The sequence below is a fragment of the Phyllobates terribilis genome, unplaced genomic scaffold (genome assembly GCF_046119375.1).
Source record: "Phyllobates terribilis strain yellow unplaced genomic scaffold, ASM4611937v1 Scaffold_2__4_contigs__length_985480577, whole genome shotgun sequence".
Lineage (NCBI taxonomy): Eukaryota > Metazoa > Chordata > Amphibia > Anura > Dendrobatidae > Phyllobates > Phyllobates terribilis.
This window is the reverse complement of record NW_027362762.1, coordinates 161,197,781-161,222,635: the sequence shown is the minus strand read 5'-3', so window position 1 is coordinate 161,222,635 and position 24,855 is coordinate 161,197,781. Positions and strand designations below refer to the sequence as shown.

Below are 24,855 nucleotides of genomic sequence, written 5' to 3'. Positions count from 1 at the left end.
AGAAGAGGGTTGCGTATTCTACTCCACACTCTTCCTGGTCCCCAAACCAGATGGGTGTTTCAGGACAATCATAAATTTAAGATCTTTAAATAGCTTTCTTAAAATAGACACCTTTAAAATGGAATCCTTAAAAACTATAATAAAATGACTTTTTCCTCACTGTTATATGGTAGTTCTGGATCTTAAGGACGCATATTACCATGTTCCCATTCATAAGGACTATCAAAAGTATCTGAGGGTGGCCATTGAAATAAGTGGGGTGGTTAAACACTTTCAGTATACTGCACTTCCCTTTGGGTTAGCTATAGCCCCGCGAATTTTTACCAAACTAGTGGCAGAGGTTATGGCCCATATAAGAGAAAAAGACATCTTAATAATCCCTTACCTTGACGATTACCTGATAGTGGGGAACTCCTTTGTTCAATGCGAGGCCCACCTTCAGGAAACTATTTCTGTCCTGGAAGGACTAGGTTTGTTTCTAAATCTGGAAAAATCTAGACTGACTCCACTAAAAGCTCAACAGTTTCTGGGGGCCATTTTAGATTCTGAAAGACAGTTATGCTATTTATCAGAAGAAAAGATTGCAAAAATCCAGAGCTTAGTAAGACATTGTATGGATAGACCCTCTATGTCACTCCGGAAAGCCATGTCATTATTAGGGACCTTGACCTCGAGTTTTTCCGCGGTGCGTTGGTCCCAATTTCACTCAAGGGCACTTCAATGGGATATATTGTATAGCGACTCAATCCTAGATGGACATCTAGACTGGGAGTTTATCTTGGCCCCTCGCTCCTTACAATCCCTTTGTTGGTGGTTAGTACACACTAATCTTTCTAGGGGAGTCTCTTGTGAATGTAAACCTACTGCAGTCTTGACTACAGATGCAAGTGCTACAGGGTGAGGAGCCCATTTTGAAGGTAACTTAATTCCGGGGACCTGGTCAGAAAATGAGGTGCTTTTTTCCTCAAATGTTAAGGAACTTTTGGCGGTTGATTATGTGTTCAACAAGTTTCTTGTATATTTACAGGGCCAGGATGTCCGTATACTCTCGGACAATCAAGTCTCAGTAGCTTATATAAATCATCAAGGGGGAACCCGTTCAAGAGACTTAATGAGAGTAGCGGACAGACTTCTTCAGAATGCAGGGGATCATTGTCTCTCCCTTTCTGATGTTCATCTAAGAGGGAAAGAAAACGTCACAGCAGATTTTCTCAGCCGTACTTCCATAAAAGAAGGAGAATGGTCCTTAAACCCTCAGATATTCTCCAGGATTGTGGCAATGTGGGGTCTTCCAACAGTGGACTTGTTTGCGACAAAATCCAATCGAAAGGTGACAACATTTTGTTCCCTAAAACCCAGGGAAAGACCCCTGGCAGTGGACGCCTTCATGGTTCCCTGGGAATTCCCTTTGGCGTATGCATTTCCTCCCATGATCCTGCTTCCATCAGTCATAAAGAAGATCAGGGCAGACAAAGCCAGAATTAGCCTCATATGCCCCTTTTGGCCCAAAAGACCGTGGTTCCCTTGCCTCCGAAGAATGTCCATATCAGACCCCTGGGTTCTTCCGGAGATCCCTGACCTTCGCACTCAGGGTCCGGTTTCCCATCCTCCAGCCTCAAATCTCCATTTAACGGCATGGAATTTGAAAGGGCGCTGTTAACCAGCAAAGGTTTCTCCACAAATGTAGTGAACACTCTCTTATGTAGCAGAAAACCCGTTACTACCTGCATTTATGCTAGGACCTGGAGGAAGTTTCTGTCCTTTTTGAAATTTAAACCAGAGGATGGGCCCCCTGTTGGGAAAATACTAGAATTTCTGCAGCGGGGTTTAGAACAGGGCCTAGCCACTAGTATTTTGAAAGTACAAGTTTCGGCTTTGGGAGCTTTGTTTTCTTCCGATATAGCTGCTAATTATTGGGTAGCACGGTTTATAAAAGCTTCTTTTAGGTGTAGACATATTATTAAAACTAAATCCTCTCCCTGGGATTTAAATCTAGTCCTAAATGCCTTGACTAACCCACCCTTCGAGCCCCTAGATTTAGCCTCCCATAAAATTATTCTTCTTAAAACAGCCCTGTTAGTTGCCCTGACTTCAGCCAGAAGAGTAAGTGACATACAGGCTCTTTCTATATCCCCACCATTTACTCAAATTCTGGATGATAGAATTGTATTAAAACCTGACCCAGCCTTTCTTCCAAAGGTAGTCACTCGGTTCCATAGGACTCAGGAGATTAATCTTCCAACTTTTGTTTTCCCCCTAAAAATAAAAAAGAGGAGAAAGTACACACATTGGATGTTAAGAGGTGCGTACTTAAATATCTGGAGGTTTCACACAGTTTTAGGAAAGATAGTTCCCTATTCATATGCCATCAGGGGACTAGGAAAGGTTGTAAAGCTTCAAAATCTACAATTGCGAGATGGATTAGAGAGGCCATCTCCCTCGCCTACTCCTCAGGGGATAAGGAAGTACCGGAGGGGTTGAGAGCGCATTCCACCAGAGCAGTAGCAACCTCCTGGGCGGAGAAGACAGGGGTTTCCATCGAAGACATATGAAAGCGTGCCACCTGGTCTTCTCCCTCTACCTTCTATAGGCATTATAGATTGGATTTGGGTGTCTCTTCTGATCTCACCTTTGGGAGAAGGGTGCTTCAAGCTGTAGTCCCTCCCTAATCTTCTTTCGTCTCTGTAAATCTCTCGTGGTGCTGTCATGGGAGTACGAATAAAGCCTTAGTTACTTACCGGTAATGGGATTTTTCGGAGCCCATGACAGCACCCTTATATTCCCTCCCTACACTGGTGTTTTTCGCACTCCCGTAGAATTAATTTCCTTTTTTGCACCCTCGGGGGAAGTTACTTAAAGTAATTGGCTTAAAATGAATTTGTTTTGTTGTAATTAACCTTGGCGGTCCTCTCATGCTCTGTTAACTAAACTGAGGCGGGAGAGAGGTGCCGCCCTTTTTAACCTGTAGGTTTCCTGTCCTTGATGGGCGGATCCTCTCTCTCGTGGTGCTGTCATGGGCTCCGAAAAATCCCGTTACTGGTAAGTAACTAAGTCTTTTTGACTTTTGTACTTCCCACAATGTATTTGGCCATAGCCTGCGCTTTTATGCTAAAAAAACCCTCAATTTTTTATGTTTGAACATACTCTTACGACATTGTCCATATTGTAATATGTCATCTGCATGATTTCTATTTTTCTCCGACTGCAGTAAAAAAACAAACAAACAAACTGCCATCTACCCCAGAAAACACAATTGCTATCAGCATAATATACATTTTAAATAGGATTTTTTCTAATGTACAAGTAGCCTAATGCTATTGTCCTGTTTTTCTCAGAATGAAGCTACAGCGAGTGCAGCTGAAGTGCAAAAATCTGCATGAATTTCTTCAAGAGCTGAGTCCGGGTGTCCTTGATCGGCTGTACAATCATCCTGCTACGTGCCTGGCTGTTTTTAGGTGAATGATAAAATATAAATTGGTAACTGATTATTTTCCTAAGGGTTCGCTCACATCAGTGTATACATTGGACAACTGCTATCCGAGTTTTTTTTTTTTTATTATATGCTAGCACTCGGACCAATGTTATTCAATAGGGCAGTGCTGATGCACAATTTTTTTCACTGTCAGAATCTGTACGTGAAAAACAAACTGCAGCATGTTGTGATTTCACTCGGAAATTGGATGCTACTCACCTATTCCAAGTCTATGGGTGCATGGAAAATATCGGACTGCACTCAGATGACATCTGAGTTCTGCAGACTTACAGAATGGAGAAGATGGAAAAATTGTGTTCTTCATCTTCTCCTCACAGTGTGCTCCAATTCTCTCATCCGAGGGAATCACATCACACTATGCTGAGACTCTGATCAGGGTTTGATCAGAGCATAATCAGCCCGATTCTCTCAGAAGAGAGAACATACAGCCATCTAAGAGAGCCCTCCCTCAAAGTGGCCATACACATTGAATAGACACTTCAGGAAAACACAAGTGGTGTTCTTTTCCAGAAGCGTCTTCCTTGTCGTCTTTTCATCATTTTTGTGGCTGCTTTGCAACCGTCCTTTTTTCTTTTCTTATGTTATATCCACTTTTTAGTGGAAGCCGCGAGAAGAATGGACGGGTCACTTCTTTTAGCCGCTTCACACCTTTCAAAGCCATTTAAAAGAAGTGATGGAACATGTGCTAAGCAAGTCATTTTTACACTGCGGTACATATGTTTATTATTCTTAATATTTATTGAGCGCATTTCAGAGGGGTTGCAGGAGGAATCTGCATGAAAAAGACGTAGTGTGCACACACCCCAAGGGTGATGGTTGAACCACTATTGAGCAAACTCTCTTGTTATGAAAGTTCAGTACATTGCCACAGCCATGCACTAGTCCACATTGGACTTTACAGCCATTTAAATCGTGTACATTTGTTTAGTAACTTCGGCCGAAGGACAGACAGTCTTTCTTTTTCACGGGAAAAAATCGTTTGTGGGCTAGCAAATATCAGCACAAAATTTTAACACCTTTTCATTGGAGACAATTTAAATTTTTTACTCCCTTTAAGCCCAGAGCAATTTTTTTTTATTTTTCTGTTGAGAAAATTATATAAGGACATTTTTTTGCAGAACGAGTTGTAGTTTTAGGCTATGTGCCCACGATGCAGAAATACTCTGGATTTTTCCTGAGCGTTTCTGCATCTCTCCTGGCAGAAAAAACACATGCGGATTGTACATGCGGATTGTACATGCGTTTTCCTGCCAGGGACATGCGGATGTGAAGCGTTCTTCACTTGCATTTCCGCATGCGGGTTGTCAAGTGCTTTCCAAGAGATTTTAGCATCACTTGTAAAGTCCTTCTCAACTTGGTCACACTATATAAATCCATGCAAACGGCATGGATTTATATAGTGTGACCGTAAAGAATGTTTAAAAATAAAAAATAAATCTATACTTACCTTCTGATGGCCCCCGGAGTCTTGCTTCCCTCCGTTCTCCCTTGCCGGCAGTGGTACACTGAAGGACCTGCCGACGTCAACATCGCGTGACCCGTCACATGACTATGATGTCAGCGCAGGTCCTTCAGTCCATCGCGAGCTGCCGGCTAGTGAAGACAAGGAGACCGGGGGCCATCAGAAGGTAAATTATAATATTTATTTTTATTTTATTCTTTTTTTTACAGGTTCTATGGTACCCGGGTCCGGAGGAGAGTCTCCTGTCCTCCACACCCGGGTACCATCCACACATTGGAACGCATGGAATGCGCATCTACATATACAGTGATGTGGATTCCATGCGTTCCAATGCAAGTCAATGGCGGCGAAAACGCCTAATTGGTAGTGCTGCGTTTTTTCCCGCAATGATAATCCTCAGCAGAAATTTCCGCAGCAATGTGCACAGCACATGCGGATTATCATTGGGGAACATGGCTGGCCTTCTACCATGCGTTTAAGCGTTTCCGCAGCTTTTTTGCCGCAGCAGAAACGCTTAAAAAACGCATCGTGGGCACACAGCCTTAGATGAAATCAATTATCTTTACCATATAATGTACTGGGGTGAAATGGTGACAAAAATCTCAATGTCGCCATTTTGGGTGGTTTCATTTTGATGACGCTGAGTGTGCGGTAAAAATGACCAGACCCCATGATTCTGCAGGTCAATACAGTTACCATGATGCCAAATAGTGCATGCGTATTATTTTTTTATATATTTTATTGTTTTAAAAAAATCAGAACTTTGTAGAAAAGAAATTAAGTTTGTATCTCCCTTTTCTGAGAACTTTTTTGTTTGCCAGTCAGTGGAAACGTAAGTAAAACACAGGCTTGTTTAAAAAAACAAAACTGCAGCCTGGGAACAGGGGTTTGATTAAACAAAAAAACCCTTTAAATATTAAAGGTTCACGTGACTTTTTGTTTTCTCTTCAGTTTGCTTTACACTGCAGCTCTTCTCATAATTGGTTGCTGTGTATAAATACAAGATTGCTAGGAACTGTGTACATGGACAGCATTTTTCCACCATAAATAATTATAAAATACAAACCCACCAACGAGAAAAAGATATATGGTAATTTACACATGTAGGCTGACTTCACATGAACATATAAAAAAAATCATCCAGGAAAAATGGACGATTTTTTATACATCAGCAATGAATGAAATTTCCAAGACCAAAAACAGTTTAAAGAAGTTGTCCACTACCTGGATAACCCCTTCTCATACCCAACGCTTAGCCCTGATAAAATCAACTGTATACTATCCAATTTATACAGATACATTGCAATTATTAACTTAAATGGGCTGTCCACTACTAGGACAACACCTTCTTGATCTAAATGTTTGCCCCTAATAAAGTAAAAAAGCCTATACTCGCCTCCCGTGCTGGCGCCGTTCCAGCGGTGTCGGCACTCGCTCTCCCCAGGGCTCCCGTGCAGTTGTGACATGTGACGCCGGCAACCAATCAGCGCTGGCGTCACTGGCCCCACCTTCTGACGAATTGAACATGAAGAGGAAGTCAGGGCTACAGCTGATCTCTGACTTCCTCTCCATGTTCAATTTGTCTGAAGGCCGGAACAGTGACGCCGGTGCTGATTGGTCGCCGGCGTCACATGTCACAACAACAGCACAGGAGCCCCGGGACCACGAGTGCTGACACCGCTGGAACAACGCCGACACGGGAAGTGAGTATAGGCTTTTTTATTTGATCGGGGGAAAACCTTTTAGATCGTGAAGGAGTTGTCCTAGTAGTGGACAACCCCTTTAAGTTAATAATTGCAATGTATCTGTATAAATCGGATTGTATACAGTTAATCCATGTGGGATCCAAATTTTTTTTTGTGCACCCATAGACTTGAATAGGTGAGTCTCACCCAAAATATGGAAGAGACCGTAGAAAACTGCAATTTATTTTTCATGCGCAGGTTTGGTCCATGTGAAAAAATGGTCGTCTGAACAGCCCAGTTAAATAACATTGATCCTTGTGCTGTTCGTGTGATGTCAGATTTTTCCATGGAGAGCTTTCGGACTTTGTGAGTGTGGAGATCTGCTTTATCATAGAAGTCGTTCTACCTGATTTTCTCCTGTTTTCTTGTTTTATCGTCTTGTCCAGCTGTTCACTGATCATATTCTTTTTCACATTAGTTTTATTCCAACCTTTCACGATTTGATTTTCTATCTTAGAGAACTCCCAGGCCTCGCCAAGAACTATGTGATGCGTATGCTGTTTCTTGAACAGCCCTTGCCACAGGCGGCTGTTGCTTTGTGGGTGAAGAAGGAAAGTCACAAGTAAGTGATGAATATACAGCTCTGGCAAAAATCAAGAGACCACTGCAAAATTTTCATTTTCTCTGATTTTTCTCTTTATAGGTATAATTTTGAGTAAAATGTACATTGTTGTTTTAGTCTATAAACTACTGACATGTCTCTGAAATTCAAAGCTAAAAGTTTTGTATTTATTTGCAGCAAATGATAAAGCGTTAAAATACTAAAAAAGAAACTGGGCTTTCAGACCTCAAATTACTCATGTTTTAACTCAGGAAGAGTTCAGAAATCAATATTTGGTGGACTAACCATGATTTTTAATCACAGCTTTCATGCGTCTTGGCTGCGTTCCACCAGTCTTTCCATGCTTTCCAATAGAAAACTGTTCAGTGGTCTCTTAATTTTTGCCAGAGCTGTAGATTGAGTGGCTGAAATAAAGAGCTGCAGTACCACATACAACCTCTGGACAGCAGAGGCACTGTTTTTGGAAGAGAGTAGCACCTGTTTGTTTTTGATCCTCTGCAACCTTTATTAATGGTTGAAAAACTGGTGTTTACCTTACTAACCCATAGGATACAGATATTACTTGAAGGCTTTTATGAAGATTTCATTTGACTATTCATTATAATTTTTAATCTACCAGTAATAATGCATAGATTTATTTCCATTAATTTACCAGGGAACATGAGGAGAACACACAGATTCTGTCTGGACTGCGATTGTGGCACACACAACAACTTCCCGGGGGGCTACATGGTCTCATACTGAATCCCATTTTCAGGGAAAATCTGAAGATTGCCCTGCTGGGCGGGTAAGGACAATTATGTCTCGGGTTTAAACAAACAAAAAAAAAAAAAAAATAATAATAATGTGTATATGTAGTAAATGACCGTTCACATTGAAATATTGCTGCTCCAGGACGTCCACTAATCAGCGGTAAGTAGTTAGTCAAAAAAATTCCAGGTACCGACAAAGTGGCTAAAATCTTCAAAACTTTATTTGATTGTACAAACGACTAAAAAAATCCATGATGGTAGATAGAAACCGCTCAGATGCGTTTCTGGCATTGCTCCCCTTTATCACTGAGCTCAGTCCTTTCCATGAAGAACGTTCATAGATTGTGGCAGGAAAGTTCTAGGGTCAAAAAGCAAAAGCTGTTATTGATATTGACTTAGAAATTCTAGAATCACCTATTGGGGATTGCTGTGCCATGCATACCAGGATGGGGATGGAGGGGTGCCATGTATATCAGGATGGAGGGGTGTCATGTATATCAGGATGGAGGGGTGCCATGCATACCAGGATGGGGATGGGGGCCACGTATTATAGGAAGGGGATATTATCAGAATTAGGGGACATTACCCCTATACCAGTGTCAGCAGCAGACCCCCTCCCCCTTAATCATGCATTGTGACCACATTTTTTGATTATTTTTTTTCTATTTTCCTCCTCCAAAACCTAGCTGCGTCTTATAGTCCGAAAAATACGGTACATGAGTCGAAGGAGCTATTTGTAAGGGGCCAAAATTCACCAATAAATTCAAGAATACCTATATAGAAATGTGCAAGACTTAAAATCAGTAAAAATGATATTCTTTATTGGAGAACAAAATAATTAAAAGCATAAAAATAGATATGCACAAGTCAAACATATAAAATACTAAAGGTAGCTGAGTGATAGTAACAAAACTCCTTTGTGTGAATACTACAAATCAAAAAGAGTTATATTATGTGCAATCACAGTGTTGGGAACAGATATTCAAAAGGTGCAAGCCAAAATAGCCAGTTCTGTATAAATTAAGGCCCTTTAGGCTGCCTGCCCACTATGTGTTTTTCTAGCGTTTTTGATGCGGAATTTCCGCTTGGTAACACGTGCCCCATGGTCCCCAACGATAATCCGCATGTGCTGTGCACATGCTGCGTAATTTTCCGCTTCGGATTATCATTGCGGAAAAATACGCAGCATGTCCATTATTTGTGCGTTTCAGCATGCGGATTTGACCACACAATGCATTTGAAAAACGCATGGCAAATCCGCAAGTAAAAACGCTTAAAAAACGCATGTGTTTTTACTGGCAAGGAGATGCAGAAATGCTGCGGAAAATTTCTGCATCGTGGGCACATAGCCTTAAGGAACATACAAATAAACAGCGAGAGAGTGATATCACATGAAAGTTCACATAATGATAATAATGCACAGTGGTATGGTGTACACTTTACCCATCAAAGAAAATGCACTCGATGTGCATTTCGCATCAAGCTCTACCTACCTGTAGTATTTTATGTCTGACTTTTGTATGTTTATTTTTATATTCTAATTATTAGTATGTTCACTGAAGATTCCTAGTAACAGAAGAGAGTAAATGAGCTGAACCTGGAGAATAGTGTTGCAGTAACTTTCTCCTTAATATGGGTTTGACTTTTGTTTTCCAGCCAATTTCTCCCATTGTTTTAGTAAGATCTATTTTTATGAGTGGTCTGTGGCGACACGACCCACAGGTTTATTGAGTTATAACCATACACACTGACTACAACGCATCATCCACACTGATGATATTGTAGATAAATTATGGTATCTGTGACAATTTGGATACTATAATTCTAATTTACTTGAAAATTTTCTCAAGTTTATTATTTCTCCTCTCCATTCTTTTTTTTCCTATACATTTACCACTGCGTTCATTGTGACCTTTAATCTAACGTTTATAGTAATATACTTATTATAATTCTTTATGTTCCTTCTCCATAGAGGAAAAGCTTGGGCAGATGATGGCAACTTACTTGGCCCCGATAAACATGGAAAAGATGTCCTTTCCCTGGATAAATATGCAGAGAGCAGATGGGAGGTGATTGACATAGTCACTACTAATACTTCTTCTCCTACTTCCAAATATTGTGTTTGTGGTACAAGTTCTGTAGACTTTTAGTCTAGAGAATTGCTGTGCAGATGCAGTAAGGATTGGGTATATATTGGAACACACTAGATTTGAAAGATTTTAATGTATTTATAAATTGTTATTCCGTCATAATTGCGATGTCTACTGTAAATGGCCAGGGGACCTATCTATCTAGCAGCAGTAGATCTGGATTTGCTTCATGAAACCATTTTCTAAGGATGGCATGGAAAAGTTGTACCCTATGCAATGTGCTTTATAAGCAGCTTCATGCTTCTCTACAGCCAGTAGTAGTAATAATAATATTTAACATTTCATTCTTTTTCTTTTTTTTTTTTTTTTTTAAAGGTTATATTGCAGTTTATGGTCGGGTCACCTAGTGCTACTGTTAGCCAGGATTTGGCGCAGCTACTCATTCAGGCTGGTCTCATGAAAAGGTAGTACTGCTCTTTTCTTATGGAGAAGTTTAAGGAAATCCTAAGATCGTCTTGTTGTCCTTTTGAGTTTCCATTTTGCTTTCTACTTCATGTTACTGAAATCAAGAAGGATGTAATATTAGATTATATTAGGTATATGGTGCTCTGGACAGGCTGCATAAGCTGACCTCTTTAGATCTGTGAAACAGGGACCACATTGAGATCTCAATATTTGGCCCGACTGTTGGGTATCCTCACCTGAGCTGATAAATATATGCCTATGAGGCAGTTAGCTCAGATCAGAATACCTGTTGTTTGGGCTAGTCAGTGCGATCTATGCATATTCCATCTTTCAGTGCTATTTTTTTCATCCATCCCATACAAATACACTTTAGGAAAATCATGCATGTGCTTTAAAGAGGGAGAAGCTGATGCCAGATGCTTTGAACGAAGAATTATCTCCTGTGAGAACAAAAAGATCAGACATGTTAAAATCCAACATGCCTGACTTTTCTTTCCCCTGCCATCAAGTCAGGATACCCTCATGCACATTGGATGGCCTGTCCCTCCAGAATTGACAGTTTGACCAATTCATCTAATGTATAGTCAAGCTAAGTTTTTAAGCGATCCACAAACTTTTATCTGCAGAATATTAACATCTTTTAATGTTGTGTGTGTGACCACCACAAACATCAGATTGTTAGCAGATACTGTTTATTTGGATCTGCCCCCTTAGATTGGTTGTCAGGTCTGAAATGAAAGTCTTCAGTCACAGAGTGACTACAGACTTTTTTTTTTTTTTTGCCCAGACAACTCCTTTAAGGCGGCTCTCATTACACACCTGGAACAGTCACAGCAGTCAGTTGATCACTTGGACAGACACTAGAACACCTTGCCTTTTACTAAGGGATCATGTAGAAAACAGTTGCAATGGTATAAATTGTTCTCATCCCATACTGTCGATTTGTAAACTCCCCATTAGGCGAAATGTTCACTTTGTACATTTTCTGTTTTGTGTTACTTCTGCAGTGACGCTGGAGAATCGCCTAGCATTTCTTCTGCCGGATTTCAGTTTTTGCTTCTAGACACAGCATCTCAGCTCTGGTATTTTATGCTTCAGTACCTTAAATCCGCAGAGGCAAGTATAGACTTCTCATTATGTGTTATATTATTGGGCACTGATGGCATCTGTGGTTAGACTGAATTGTGCAAACTACCCACAAACCCAGGTGTAATTTTTTTTCTAATTCTTTATTTTTTTAGCAGGGACATTATACAGTCAGATAATGTCAAATCCTAACAGTGTGTGCTATACAGGGCTGTGGAGTCGGAGTTGGTGTCCATTTTTGTGGAGTTGGAATAAAATGGACTGACTCCCGACTCCTACAATATATAATAAATTGGGTACAGTAGTACAATGCAGGATGTGCTGTAAATGTTTTCATAAGAATTTGGGAAAGTTATGAAATGTCCTATAAATGTCTGTTCTGTTCCTGATCTAAGGATTTAAGTAATTGAGTTGAGATGAATCTGTGCTGCTCTTTATGTACACGCTCAGTAGTGAGGCAGTGCTGGGGAGTCTGAGTCGGGGGGAAATTGAGGAGTCAGAGTTGGAGTTGGTGGTTTGGCTTACCAACTCCACAGCCCTGGTTCTATACACACTTTTAGAATTCTGTGCTGTTTGATAGTTTGAGCGGCTGTCACATGATCACTCATGTGCAATTTGCATACTTGCTATCACATGCCGATCTCTTTCTTCTTTGCTCACCACTCCATTGTGTTAGGATTCTAAATAATACAGTCAATGCTGAAATTTCTGTCTGGCTTGGAAAACCCCTTTTACAGAATGACGCCACATTGGATAACTATGGGTAAATAGAATGAATACTTAAAGGGGTTTTCCCATGGACAAAAGTTCATTTTAATCAACAGATCTTAGAATAATAATAACTTTCAAAATTGGATGTGTTTTTAAATAAAATGTTCCTGTGCAGAGATAATCTTATAAATGTGCCCCTGCTGTGTACTGTGAAATGGCTGTGTCTGACCGTGCAGGAACATGGTCTGATCATACCACAGCTCCTGGGCAGGGGAGGAAGAAAAAGAGAGTATACAGACAGGACAGCATGCGATTGCAAATGATTCTTTCTTCAAAGTAAAACATTGTTTAAAAACAGGAAGGGAAATTGGGAAGACCCGGGGTCTTCCGTGGGACGAATACTACTCAGACAACACAGGGTGAGGGTAAAACAGTGTGGCAATACTTTATTGAACCACAGAGCGGACATTAAACACATAGAACAGTCCCAGGCTATACCCAAGATGATACAACATTACACAGTCTCACCCTTCCGCTTGCCCGCCTGGGATAGAACAGCTGCGACTTTGGGACTTCCAGGGCCAACTACCTTCTGGCGGGCCCCCACAGAGAGAATGTAGCGACAAGCTTAGGAAGCTAGCAGTCCATCGAGGTACAAGACCAGGAGACCCGAGGGTCACACCCTGGCCTCTCCGAGAGTTTCTATGGGACCAGGTAACTTCATCGGCCCAACCTGGTCTCCCCAGATGTATCCATGGGCTCCCTGATGGTCAGTGGAACAGATCCATAGTTTCCAGTCAGGGCCATATACCCTTAAGCCAGAATCATGTAGAATACAAATCTGTGTCTCTTTGTTTAAAGCCATGCTTCCAAATTGATGGTCTCAGAGTCTGATTTGTGCTTCTACTTGCTTCTCTTTTCAGCTGGATAGAAAAACCCTTTTATGTTTTACATATGTGGCTAAGGTCATCTGTCACAGGTTCGGGGGGAAAAGGCAGCGCTCACAGGGCTCAGGTCTCATTATTTGAGCTAATCTATTTACATAGTTTGTATCTTTCCTGCTCTTTAAATTCACATCTAGCTGGCTTAGTACAACATATCATTAGCAAATTAACAAACATAATTGTTTCCAAACGAAGACAAGTCAACATTCAGTTTTATACAAATACTGGTATGTCCTTCTTGACCAGCCACAGAAATACACATACATTCACAAGTCAACATAAAGATAATAGTGTATTTCTCTTGGATTAACAAATCTAAACGTCTAAATGCTTTTCCTTACAAAAAAGAATCAGCTGTGATCCCCTGCTGTAATGTCTGTATATTCTCTTTTGCTTCCTCCCCCTGCCGAGGAGATGTGGTATCAGCAGACTATGTCCTTGCACGGTCAGACACGACCATTACACAGTACACAGCAGGGGCACTTGGCACAGGAACATTTATTTAACAGCACCAATTGTGGAAGTTATTATTATTCCATAATCTGTTGATTAAAATGAACTTTTGTTCATGGGAAAACCCCTTTAAGTATTTATTTCCAATCCTAAAACTAGCAAATTATGTTCTTCTGATTAGATTATTAATTCACACTCCATCCTGATTTCATGTGAGCTATTGAACATAATCTGTTGAAAATTACAGCAATTTCAATTATTTCTTACTAATTAAATCTTTATTTGCTAAATATATTTGTTTTATGCCCATAGTCCCGAGCAATGAATCTGGTGGAGATACTGTCTTTCATGTTCCAGCTAAGCTTTTCTACACTTGGAAAGGTACATTTTTAATGGTAAAAAAATCCTCCAAGAAAAATAATGTATAAAGATAAATATAGATTTATAGATAGGCAGATGTAGGATTATTGTTCTTTTCATTTTTATTTTTTATTTTCTATTCATAAGGACTATTCTGTAGAGGGGATGAGTGACTCGCTACTGACGTTCCTTCAGCACCTACGAGAATTTGGACTAGTATTTCAGAGAAAGGTAAGCGGTTCATCATTGCTGACATTATATTTCCAAATACCACTGTCTGCTTATCAATTGTAATTGTTTGCAAGTAGAATTTTTGGTTTACAATTTTATTATTTTCAGCGGAAGTCTCGCCGCTATTATCCGACACGTCTAGCCATAAATCTGGCTTCTGGAGTCTCTGGGACTTCTCTTGACAGCAATAAGCAGGGATTTATTGTGGTTGAGACTAACTACAGGATATATGCATACACAGGTTAGTAACTATGAAGGCTCTGGCACATACTGACTTCTATGTCCATGTTCCTAGACTTTCCAGTAAGTAGGGTGCTTTCACGCATTTCTCACTTCTCTTATTTACTAAAGAAAAGAAGATGATCATGAGTCTAAGAATATAATTTCAAGCAGAACATGACGATGAGTTTTGCAATCATTCGTCCTCACTGCCCTATTGTTCTGTCTCCTTTTATCTATATTCTCAGATTCAGAACTGCAGATTGCTCTCATTGCTCTCTTCTCTGAAATGTTGTATCGTTTTCCCAACCTGGTGGTGGCACAGGTCACTAGAGAAAGTGTTCAACAGGCTATAGGGAATGGCATCACTGCTGAGCAGGTAAGAGGGTAAGGGATAACTCAGAATATATGGTTTAGTATCATGTTGCAAGTGAATAGATGAATTCTTTTGTTAAGGCCACGTTCACACATTCAGTATTTGTAAGCCAAAATCAGGATTGGAACAATTAACCCCTTTACAACCAAGGTTGTTTGCACGTTAATGACCAGGCCAATTTTTACAATTCTGATCACTGTCACTTTGAGGGTAATTACTCTGGAACGCTTCAATGGATCCCCGATTCTGAGACTGTTTTTTTCGTGACATATTGTACTTCATGATTGTGGTAAAATTTCTTCAATATCATTTGCGTTTATTTGTGAAAAAAACGGAAATTTGCCGAAAATTAAGTTTTAATTATTATTAATTAAGTTAATAAATAACATTTCCCACATGTCTACTTTACATCAGCACAATTTTGGAGCCAACATTTTTTTTTATTAGGGAGCTATAAGGGTTAAAAGTCGACCAGCGATTTCTCATTTTTCCAACAAAATTGACAAAACCATTTTTTAGGGACCACATCATATTTGAAGTGACTTTGAGGGGTCTTTATGACAGAAAATACCCAAAAGAGACGCCATTCTAAAAACTGCACCCCTCAAGGTGCTCAAAACCACATTCAAGAACTTTTTTTAACCCTTCAGGTGCTTCACAGGAATTTTTGGAATGTGGAAGAAAAAAATGAACATTTAAGTTTTTTCACAAATATGTTACATTAGACCCAATTTTTTTTATTTTCGCAGGGGTAACAGGAAAAAATGGACCCCAAAATTTGTTGTGCAATTTCCCCTGGGCACGCAGATACCTCATATGTGGGGAAAAAACACTGTTTGGGCACACGGCAGGGTTCGGAAGGGAAGGAGCGCCATTTGACTTTTTGAATGTAAAATTTGCTTGAATAATTAGTGGATGCCATGTTGCATTTGGGGAGCCCCTGATGTGCCTAAACAGTGGAAACCCCCCACAAGTGACACCATTTTGGAAACTAGACCCCTCAGGGAACTTATCTAGATGTGTGGTGAGCACCTTGAACTCCCAGGTGCTTCACAGAAGTTTATAACATTGAGCCGTAAAAATACAATTTTCACATTTTTCCCACAAAAATGTTTTTCAGCCCCCAATTTTGCATTTTCATAAGGGTAACAGGAGAAATTGCACCATGCAATTTGTTGTGCAATTTCTCCTGAGTAAGCAGATACCCCATATGTGGGGGAAAACCACTGCTTGGGCGCACGGCAGGGTTCAGAAGGGAAGGAGCGCCATTTGACTTTTTGAATGTAAAATTTGCTTGAATAATTAGAGGATGTGCCTAAACAGTGGAAACCCCCCACAAGTGACACCATTTTGTAAACTAGATCCCTCAGGGAACTTATCTAGATATGTGGTGAGCACCCTGAACCCCCAAGTCATTTACAGAAGTTTATAACATGGAGCCGTGAAAATAAAAAAATCTAACTTTTTCCACAAAAATGATGTTTTAGCCCCAATTTTTTTTATTTTCACAAGAGTAAGAGGAGAAAATGGACCCCAAAAACTTTTGTGCAATTTCTCCTGAGTACGCCAATACCCCATATGTGGGGAAAATACAGTGTTTGGGCGCACGGCAGAGTTCAGAAGGGAAGGAGCACTGTGTGACTTTTTGAACGCAAAATTGTCTGGAATCGAGAGCGGACGCCATGTCGCGTTTGGAGAGCCCCTGATGTGCCTAAATAGTGCAAATCCCCCACAAGTGACCTCATTTTGGAAACTACACTCAAGGATTTTATCAAGGGGTATAGTGAACATTTTGAACCCAGATGTACGACACAGAATTTGATAACATTAGGTCATCATATTGAATAAGTTGTCATTAGTCTTGAGCGCAAGTGCTCGGTACTTGAGTTTGCATCGGGTACTCGGGTATGCACGATGTTTCATGGGTGCTCGAGTCCCCACCCGCATGTTTCACAGTTATTAGACACCCAAAAAAAAACATGCGGGTATCGCTCGTGCATGGCAGACAATCCCTGCGAGTTTTTTTTGGCCGCGAAGCATATGGGGTGGAGACTCGAGCACCCGCGATACTCAATGCATACCCGAGCACCCGATGCAAACTCAAGTAGCGAGCACTTGTGCTCAACACTAGTTGCCATATCGTCATCATTTTTTTTTTTTTTGTACTTTTGAAAAACATCCCAACCCTAACCTAAGAGTTTATTTTTTTACGCCGTTCCTCGTGCGGTATAAGTGATTAGACTATTTTATTCTTCGGGTCGGTGCGACTACAGAGATACCAGAATCGTATCGGGTTTTTATGATTGACAGCTGTCACACACTAAAAGACACATTTTTTTGTAAAATCTAGTTTTTGCATCGCCATATTTTGAGAGCTATAATTTTTCCATATTTTGACTGACAGAGTCATGTGACAGCTGTTTTTTTGCGGGATGAGTTGACGTTTTTATTGGTGCCATTTTCAGGCACGTGACATTTTTTATAATCTCTTTCATTCCGATTTTTTTTTTTCAGGAATTGTTTTTTTTTAAATGTTTTTATTCTGTTCCGTGTGTGGTAAAGTTACAGCGTTTACAGCGGTACCACATTTATATCGTTTTTCTATGCTTTGGCGCTTTTACATAATAAAAGCAATTTTATAGAAAAAAATATTTTTTTGCTTTATTCTGAGAGCTATGACTTTTATTTTTCGGCTGATGGAGCTTTATGGCGGCTTGTTTTTTGCGGGACGAGATGACGTTTTCAGCGGTACCATTTTTATTTATATTCGTCTTTTTGATCGCGTGTTACTCCAATTTTTGTTTGGCGTAATGATGATAAAGCATTGTTTTTTGCTTCGTTTTTTATTTTTATTTTTTTAACCGTGTTCACTGAAGGAGTTAACTAGTGGGACAATTTTATAGGTCAGGTCGTTCCGGACACGGCAATACCAAATATGTGTACTTTTATTGTTTTTTTTTTTTTTTTTTCATAATAATATTTATTGATGGGTACATTCTATTTTTATTTTTGGTGGATTATTTTTTTGTTTTCACTTTCTGACACTTTTTTTTTACTTGTATACTTTGTCCCACTATGGGACTTCCACTTTTTTTATTCGGATCGCCTGCATAGCACAGGGATGGAGGCCGGAAGAGGAGGTGAGTATTGCGATCACCTCCCCTTGCCACCGCAATGCTGTGATCGACTTCGATCGCAGCATTGAGGGGGTTAATGTGCCGGGAGCGGTGCGGGACCGCTCCCTGCACATAGCACCGGGTGTCAGCTGTGACAATCAGCTGACACCCGGCGGCGATCGCGCCCGCACAGCTTGTGTGCGGGCGCGATCGCAATGACGTATTAATACGTATCAGGCTCTTAAAGCCCAGGGCGCAGATACGTATTAATAGGTCTTGGGCTTTAAAGGGATTAAAGAAAGAGTATAATAGAAACACGTGCACCACTTCTACATTTCTCTATCGCTTCCTTGAGGGACACAAGAAACCATGAGTGTATGCTGCTGACACTAGGCAGTGTCCCCCGCTGGGACGAGTGCTAATCAGTTTTAGCTTAGTGTCGGTAGGAGGCAGACACGGGTCTGCTCCCAGACCCATTTCTACCTTAGGACCTTGTTGTGTTTTATTAATCTTTTCCCTTTCTCTTGCAGGCCCTGTTTGTGATTATGGGCAACAGGGTGTACAGTCACCCTTCTTTCCCATCTAGAGACCGAGAGAACAGTGTCGAGAGAGCCACATCATACCCTCTCATGTCTACGCGGCAGGACCATCTCCCCTTAACACATTAAGAGCATCTACGGGCGGCCATAAGACGGTCCTTTGCCACATATTCCCAACCAGATCAAGACGGCGCTGGGAGGAAGACTGTCCTATTCCCAGTGACCCCCACCCTGGGTTCCCCTTGACCTGCTCAAACCCTGGTCTGAGTCTCCCGTTGTATACCCTCCGGTTTCCCGGCTGTAGTCCAACATGATTCTTTCATATGGCACTGCCATCAAGGACCCTACCGGCAGACAAAATCGAGTCCCTAGCCAAACTGTCTTTGAGGCAGTGAAGCATTGCTCTGATCCGCCTTCGCCTCCCATTTGGGTCTCCAAATTGGTCTCTACATGGGCTAAACTCCTTCGTCAAGGCATACTTTCAGGGTTCCCACCCGAAGAACTAGCTGTTCTCGTGTTTCATATTACACATGCGGGAAAATATCTCCTTAAGCTATGTGCCCACGATGCAGAAATAAAGCAGAAAATTTCTGCAGCATTTCTGCATCTCCCTTGCCAGAAGGATTCACATGCGTTAACACATGCGTTTCCGCATGTGGACTGACAAGCACTTTCCAGGCGATAGCATCACTTGGAAAGTGCTTGACAACTAGGTCACACTATATAAATCCATGCAAACGGCATGGATTTATATAGTGTGACCGTAAAAATAAAAAAATAAAGCTATACTTACCTCCGATGCCCCGCCCCAGCTCGCTCATCCTGGCTTCTTCCTGGTTGCCGGGCTCTCGCGAGACAGCCTGCGGTCACATGACCGCGACATCATCTCAGGTCCTGGAAGATGAGCGCTGCCGGCAAGCAGAGAGAAGCCGCCGGACAAGTGAATATAACTTTATTTATTTTATTCTTTTTTTTTACAGGTACAATGGTACCCAGGTCTGGATGAGAGTCTTCTCTCCTCCAGAACTGGGTACCATCCGCACATTGAAACGCATATAATCCGCGTGTACAAATGTACAGAGACGGATTATATGTGTCTCAATGCAAGTCAATGGCGGCAATTCCGCTGCGCTTCCGCAAAATTAATGAACGCTGCGGAAAAATCCGCAGCATGTGCATTGACATTGTGGCATACCATTGGGGACCATGGGGTGCGGATTACCAAGCGTTTTTGATGCGTTTCCGCTGCGGAAATTATGCAGCGGAAACGCATGAAAAACGCATCGTGGGCACGCAGCCTTACTGCATCCCTGAACACTGCAGGCTGCTCGGCTCAGGCCTCCAGCAACATTGTGGCCATTCACAGGGTCCTATGGCTCAAGGTTTGGGATGCAAACTAGGCATTCAAAAAAATCGCTCACTAGCCTTCTCTTCCAGGGTCTATGCCTGTTTGTATCAAGGCTAGATCAGATCATCTCAGATGCTCCAGGAGGGAAGAGTACTTCCCTTTCTCAGCAGACTCCCAAATGTCCCTTCCCAGGAAATGCACCTTGCATTTTTGCTCTTTTCACCCATTTTCGACCTCTGGGACATCCAACCATCAAGATCGTTCCCTTGCACAGCAGGAAAAGAGGAGACCTTCCTTTAAGCTGACGCCTTTCTGGTGTCGTTGCGTTCTTCAAACCAAACCCCACCGGCCTAGATCAAACAGATTTTCCTCTGCCTGACAGATCGCTCCCAATTGGGGACACTCCCAGGATGGGCGGCCATCTTCTTCTCTTCAGGGATGTGTGGCTCGCCGTAGTGAGAGAAGTCGTCTCCACCAGTTACAAAATAGAGTTTTCTTCCACTCCACTCTATCGTTTCTTCAAGTCCCAGCCCCCCAAAGTTTTTACTTAGATCTTTTTGTGGTCCCAAAAAAGGATGGCTCTGTCCGCCTGATTCTAGACCTCAAACTCCTAAACAAAAGTAGGGGATCCTCCGCTTCAGCATGAAGTCCCTCCTCTCAGTAATTACCTCCTTGGAGCCAGCAGAATTCCTCTGTTCAGTGGACATCCAGGAAGCCTACCTCCACATCCCAATCTGCGTGGCACATCAAAGGTTCCTCCTTTTTGCAGTTCAGGACTGTAACTTCCAATTCACGGTGCTCCCCTTCAGTTTAGTATCTGCCACCAGGGTTCTCATGAAAGTCATGGCGGCTGTCATGGCCCTCCTTTGTCCCAGGGGAATTATAATTATCCCCTACTTTGGACGACCTTCTGATCAAAGCTTCGTCCTCTCGGGACTGCTGCGAGAGTCTCCAAGTGCTGCTCAACATGCTGGCTCATCAACACTTCTCTGATCCAGCGCATACTTTTTTTAGGCATGCTCTTTGATACTGCGTGAGCCAGTGTCCTTTTGCCCAAGGAAAAGTTCTCCTCCCTTCTTCTCGGGATTCGCTCTCTGTCACCCTTTGCCCTGCCCACTTCGAGTCTTTATTTTCTCAAAGATCTACAGAGTGGACACCTATGCTTCAGCTGATGCGAGCCTAGGTAGGAAAGTTCTGCTAGCGGCAGTCAACCGGGCTTAGACCTGTTCTGGGCATGTTTTCATTTTTTTCCCATCCTTGGGACTGCTTTAGGACGTCCCATGGTTTCCTGTGTCCCCCAATGAAGCGACAGAGAAAAGAGGATTTTGGTTACTTAAAATCTTTCTCGGGGCCTTCATTGGGAGACACAGTACACTCCCTTTACTCTGTCGCCTCATTGGGGGACACAGGACCATGGGTATTATGCTGCTGTCCACTAGGACAGCATAATTTTCATAATCTGAAAAAGATGAACAGTGGCTCCTCCTCTGCAGTATACACCCCTGGACGGCGTCAGCCATCTTCAGTTTTTGCTTAGTGTCGCAAGGAGGCACACCTAAAGATTTTTACTCCCATTTTTTTCCGACGGAATTACAGATGAAGATAAGTGGGTCTCCTGCGAGACTCCCGGCATGGCTCCTTCCTCTGCCCCCTTTTTGGGGTGCACAGTTGAAGTCGAGACGTCTCCTTACCATGTCGCTCCTTCCACAGCCCCTCGGGTGCTGGTCCGAAGTCGAGACCCCCCCCTCCTTCCCCAATTCCTTTTGGTCTCTGGGTTGAGGTCGAGGCGAGGACAACAGCCCCCTGATGGTGACAGCAGCACCCTCTCTAATCCCCCTCTGGGGGGTATTAGGTTGAGACACCTCAGGTAGGGCCTGTGCAGACAGCAATCTGCAGCTCCCAGTAGCTGACACTCTGCACCGAATTCCAGGAATCCCAGCCCTGCTGCAGACTCCTGTTGGGGCTGGGGGACAGTGCAGGCAGACAAGGCATACAGAGATACAGGCCTTCCCAGCCCTGTCTCTCTGCTGGCACCAGCGCTATGGTGCCTCAGGGGACCCTTTAAGGGCCCCCCCTTACGCTGATACCCCCACCGCCATCTCTGCCGTTAAAACCGGGGGGGGGGGGTGGGTCCGGCTCAGGTCCGGCACATCCCCCCCCCCCCCCGGACCGGACTACCGCGCCGGCCTGGAGCCCTTTTGTGCATCGGTTATACATTTACACCGCGGCTCTGGCCTAGCCAAAGCCGCCGCCCATTCTCCGCCCTCCCATTGGATGACGAATATGACACTATACAGTGTCATAGAAAGGGCGGAGACTAACTGAAAGGGCGCGTGTTTCAGCATACTGCTGCCCTTTTCAGCTCTCCGCCCACCTTCTTCTCCACACTCCGGCGGCCATTATCTGCTGAAGGATCATTAACCCTGCAGATATCGGTCGGCAGCCAGTCTCCAGGGGGCACAGGATTGTGGATCTACGGCGCTGGACTTAAGAGGCACACTGGTGGGGTAAGATCACAGCTGGAGTCTCTCACTCGGCTGTGAATCCTATAAGCTTCTCTGCATTGCTGGCCCCCTCTGCATAGCCACCCCTGTATACTATGCCGGGCTCAAGGTCCAAGAGAATCAGGCAAGACTGCTATTATGCACTCTGTACAGCCTGCAGTAATACTCTCTCCAGTGGCAGCACATATCCACATTGCCAGGACTGCATGCAGACTGCTGTGCCAGAGCCCCATGAAGCCCTTGCCAATACTTCGGTGCCTAATACCACACCGGAATGGGTCACTCAGATGTCGCAATCTATGACGCAGTCTATAGATAACCTCACATCCACATTGCTTCAGGCTGTGCAGAGTCATGCCTAGGCTATGAACACTACTCGGCAAAGGGAGAGTTCCACTCGGGGACATGATGGCACGGGCACGTCTAGGTCAGGACGCAAACGGGCCAACATGTCACGTTCATCTGCGTCATCCCATACCACACGGTCGTCCCCTTCCAGTGAGAGACACCGTACTCCCAGCTCATCTAGACCGTCCCTTGACGGGGACAGACAATGCAGATCCCCACAGCCATCCCTGACCAGAGAAGGCCTCCACTCCGGTTCTCCCAGCAGGAGATTCCTTAGTGATACACAAGATTCGGATGACATCTGTGATTCCGACTCAGACAAGGAAACCGAAGGGTCCCTAATTCCTATCCCCCCTGGCAATACAGTGCTAGTTGATGATCTAATATCATCTATCCATCGGGTGCTGGACATCTCCAACCCACCCCTGGAGACACCAGGACATAAGATTTCCTTTGAAGGAGTCCTGAAACCGCCTAAGGTCTTCTTTGACCACCCAGAGTTTAAAGCGATCCTTAAAAAGCAGTTCTCACAACCTGAGAAAAAGTTTACTAATCGCAAATATCTGGAGGCGCGGTACCCCTTTCCAAAGGAGGTCACCAAACAGTGGACAGATCCACCTGAAGTGGATCCCCCAGTCTCCAGACTAGCAGCACAGACACTCCTTTCACTGCCAGATAGCTCGACCCTCAGGGACACAGCAGACCGGCAGGTGGAATGCATGGCTCGTTCAATTTTCAAGGCCGCAGGGGCCTCCCTGGCTCCCGCGTTCGCCTCAGTTTTTGGGCTGTCAAGGCCATCTTGGCCTGGGCCCAAAATTTACAAACTGGCCTACAAGCATCTACCCCTGAACTGTCGGACCAAGCGGCCCAAATAGCAGTTGTAGCAGATTACATGCTCCATGCAGCTCTGGATTCTGCAAGGGGTGCAGCGGGGATAGCATCAAACGCCATCACGATTCGGCGTATCCTCTGGCTGTGGGAATGGAAGGCAGATGCACCCTCAAAGAAGTCCGTCACACACCTCCCATATCTCAGTGGTCGGCTTTTCGGTGAACAGTTGGACACAATGATATCCAACGCCACCGGGGGTAAGAGTACATCTCTCCCCCAACTGAAGCCCAAACACACTTACAAAAAGCACAATCAAGCACGATTCCGATCCTTTCGGAACTCTTCCGACTGGTCCGTCTCGCGACCAGCACAAAGAAACAACCGCGCTCCACGCAGGGACAACTCGCGGTCGACGCAATAGTCGGACAAGACCTGGCAATCAAGGGCAGGCCAGTCAAAATTTAAAGGAGGAAAATCTTGCATTTCCTCCTCATTATGACTCACGGACTCCGGAAGACACCCCACCTGTAGGCGGCCGTCTTTCGCTCTTTCACCAAGTCTGGCTGCCCATTATAGAAGACAGGTGGGTCAGGGAACTGGTGTCTTCAGGATACCAGATAGAGTTCACTTTCAACCAGCCAAACAGATTCTTTCTCTCTGTTCCCCCAAAACCGCCAGCCAAGGCTCTTGCCTTCCACCGCGCGGTCTCCTCGCTTCTTCAAGCAGGAGTCATAGTACCGGTCCCCACGGCCGAGCGCTTCCAAGGATTCTACTCACATTTATTCGTAGTCCCCCAAAAAAGGAGGCAGCGTATGGCCCATACTGGACCTAAAACAGCTCAACAAATATGTACGGGTACATCATTTTCGCATGGAGCCCCTTTGATCCGTCATTGCGTCCATGGAGAAGGGAGAATTTCTTGCCTCCATAGACATTCAAGACGCATACCTGCATATACCAATCGCGCTCGCCCATCAGAGATTTCTCAGGTTCGCAATCGACCAGGAACACTACCAGTTCGTGGCTCTCCCGTTCGGACTCGCCACGGCTCCCAGAGTGTTTACCAAAGTCATGGCAGCCACCATGCACGTCCTGCACTCCAGAGGCATAATAGTCGTTCCATATCTGGACGATCTCCTCATCAAGGCTTCCACCTTCAAGGACTGCGAACTCAGCGTCTCAATCACAATCGACATTCTGAGTCGCCTGGGCTGGTTAGT

At 43.4% G+C, this 24,855-nt stretch overlaps 1 protein-coding gene across 3 annotated transcripts in view; it reads left to right on the top strand.

The window, feature by feature from the left end:
* Positions 1 to 24,855, top strand: part of GTF2H4 (general transcription factor IIH subunit 4) — a 44,982-nt gene that overhangs the window by 12,153 nt on the left and 7,974 nt on the right. For all 3 annotated transcript variants that reach the window (XM_073663199.1, XM_073663198.1, XM_073663200.1), the window contains exons 2-11: positions 3,336 to 3,455; positions 7,158 to 7,262; positions 7,918 to 8,049; positions 9,987 to 10,083; positions 10,480 to 10,568; positions 11,577 to 11,685; positions 14,076 to 14,144; positions 14,271 to 14,354; positions 14,463 to 14,595; positions 14,822 to 14,952. In XM_073663199.1, coding sequence (XP_073519300.1) covers positions 3,337 to 3,455; positions 7,158 to 7,262; positions 7,918 to 8,049; positions 9,987 to 10,083; positions 10,480 to 10,568; positions 11,577 to 11,685; positions 14,076 to 14,144; positions 14,271 to 14,354; positions 14,463 to 14,595; positions 14,822 to 14,952 — 1,068 coding nt within the window. In that variant the 5' untranslated portion in view covers position 3,336. The remainder of the gene's footprint in view (positions 1 to 3,335; positions 3,456 to 7,157; positions 7,263 to 7,917; positions 8,050 to 9,986; positions 10,084 to 10,479; positions 10,569 to 11,576; positions 11,686 to 14,075; positions 14,145 to 14,270; positions 14,355 to 14,462; positions 14,596 to 14,821; positions 14,953 to 24,855) is intronic.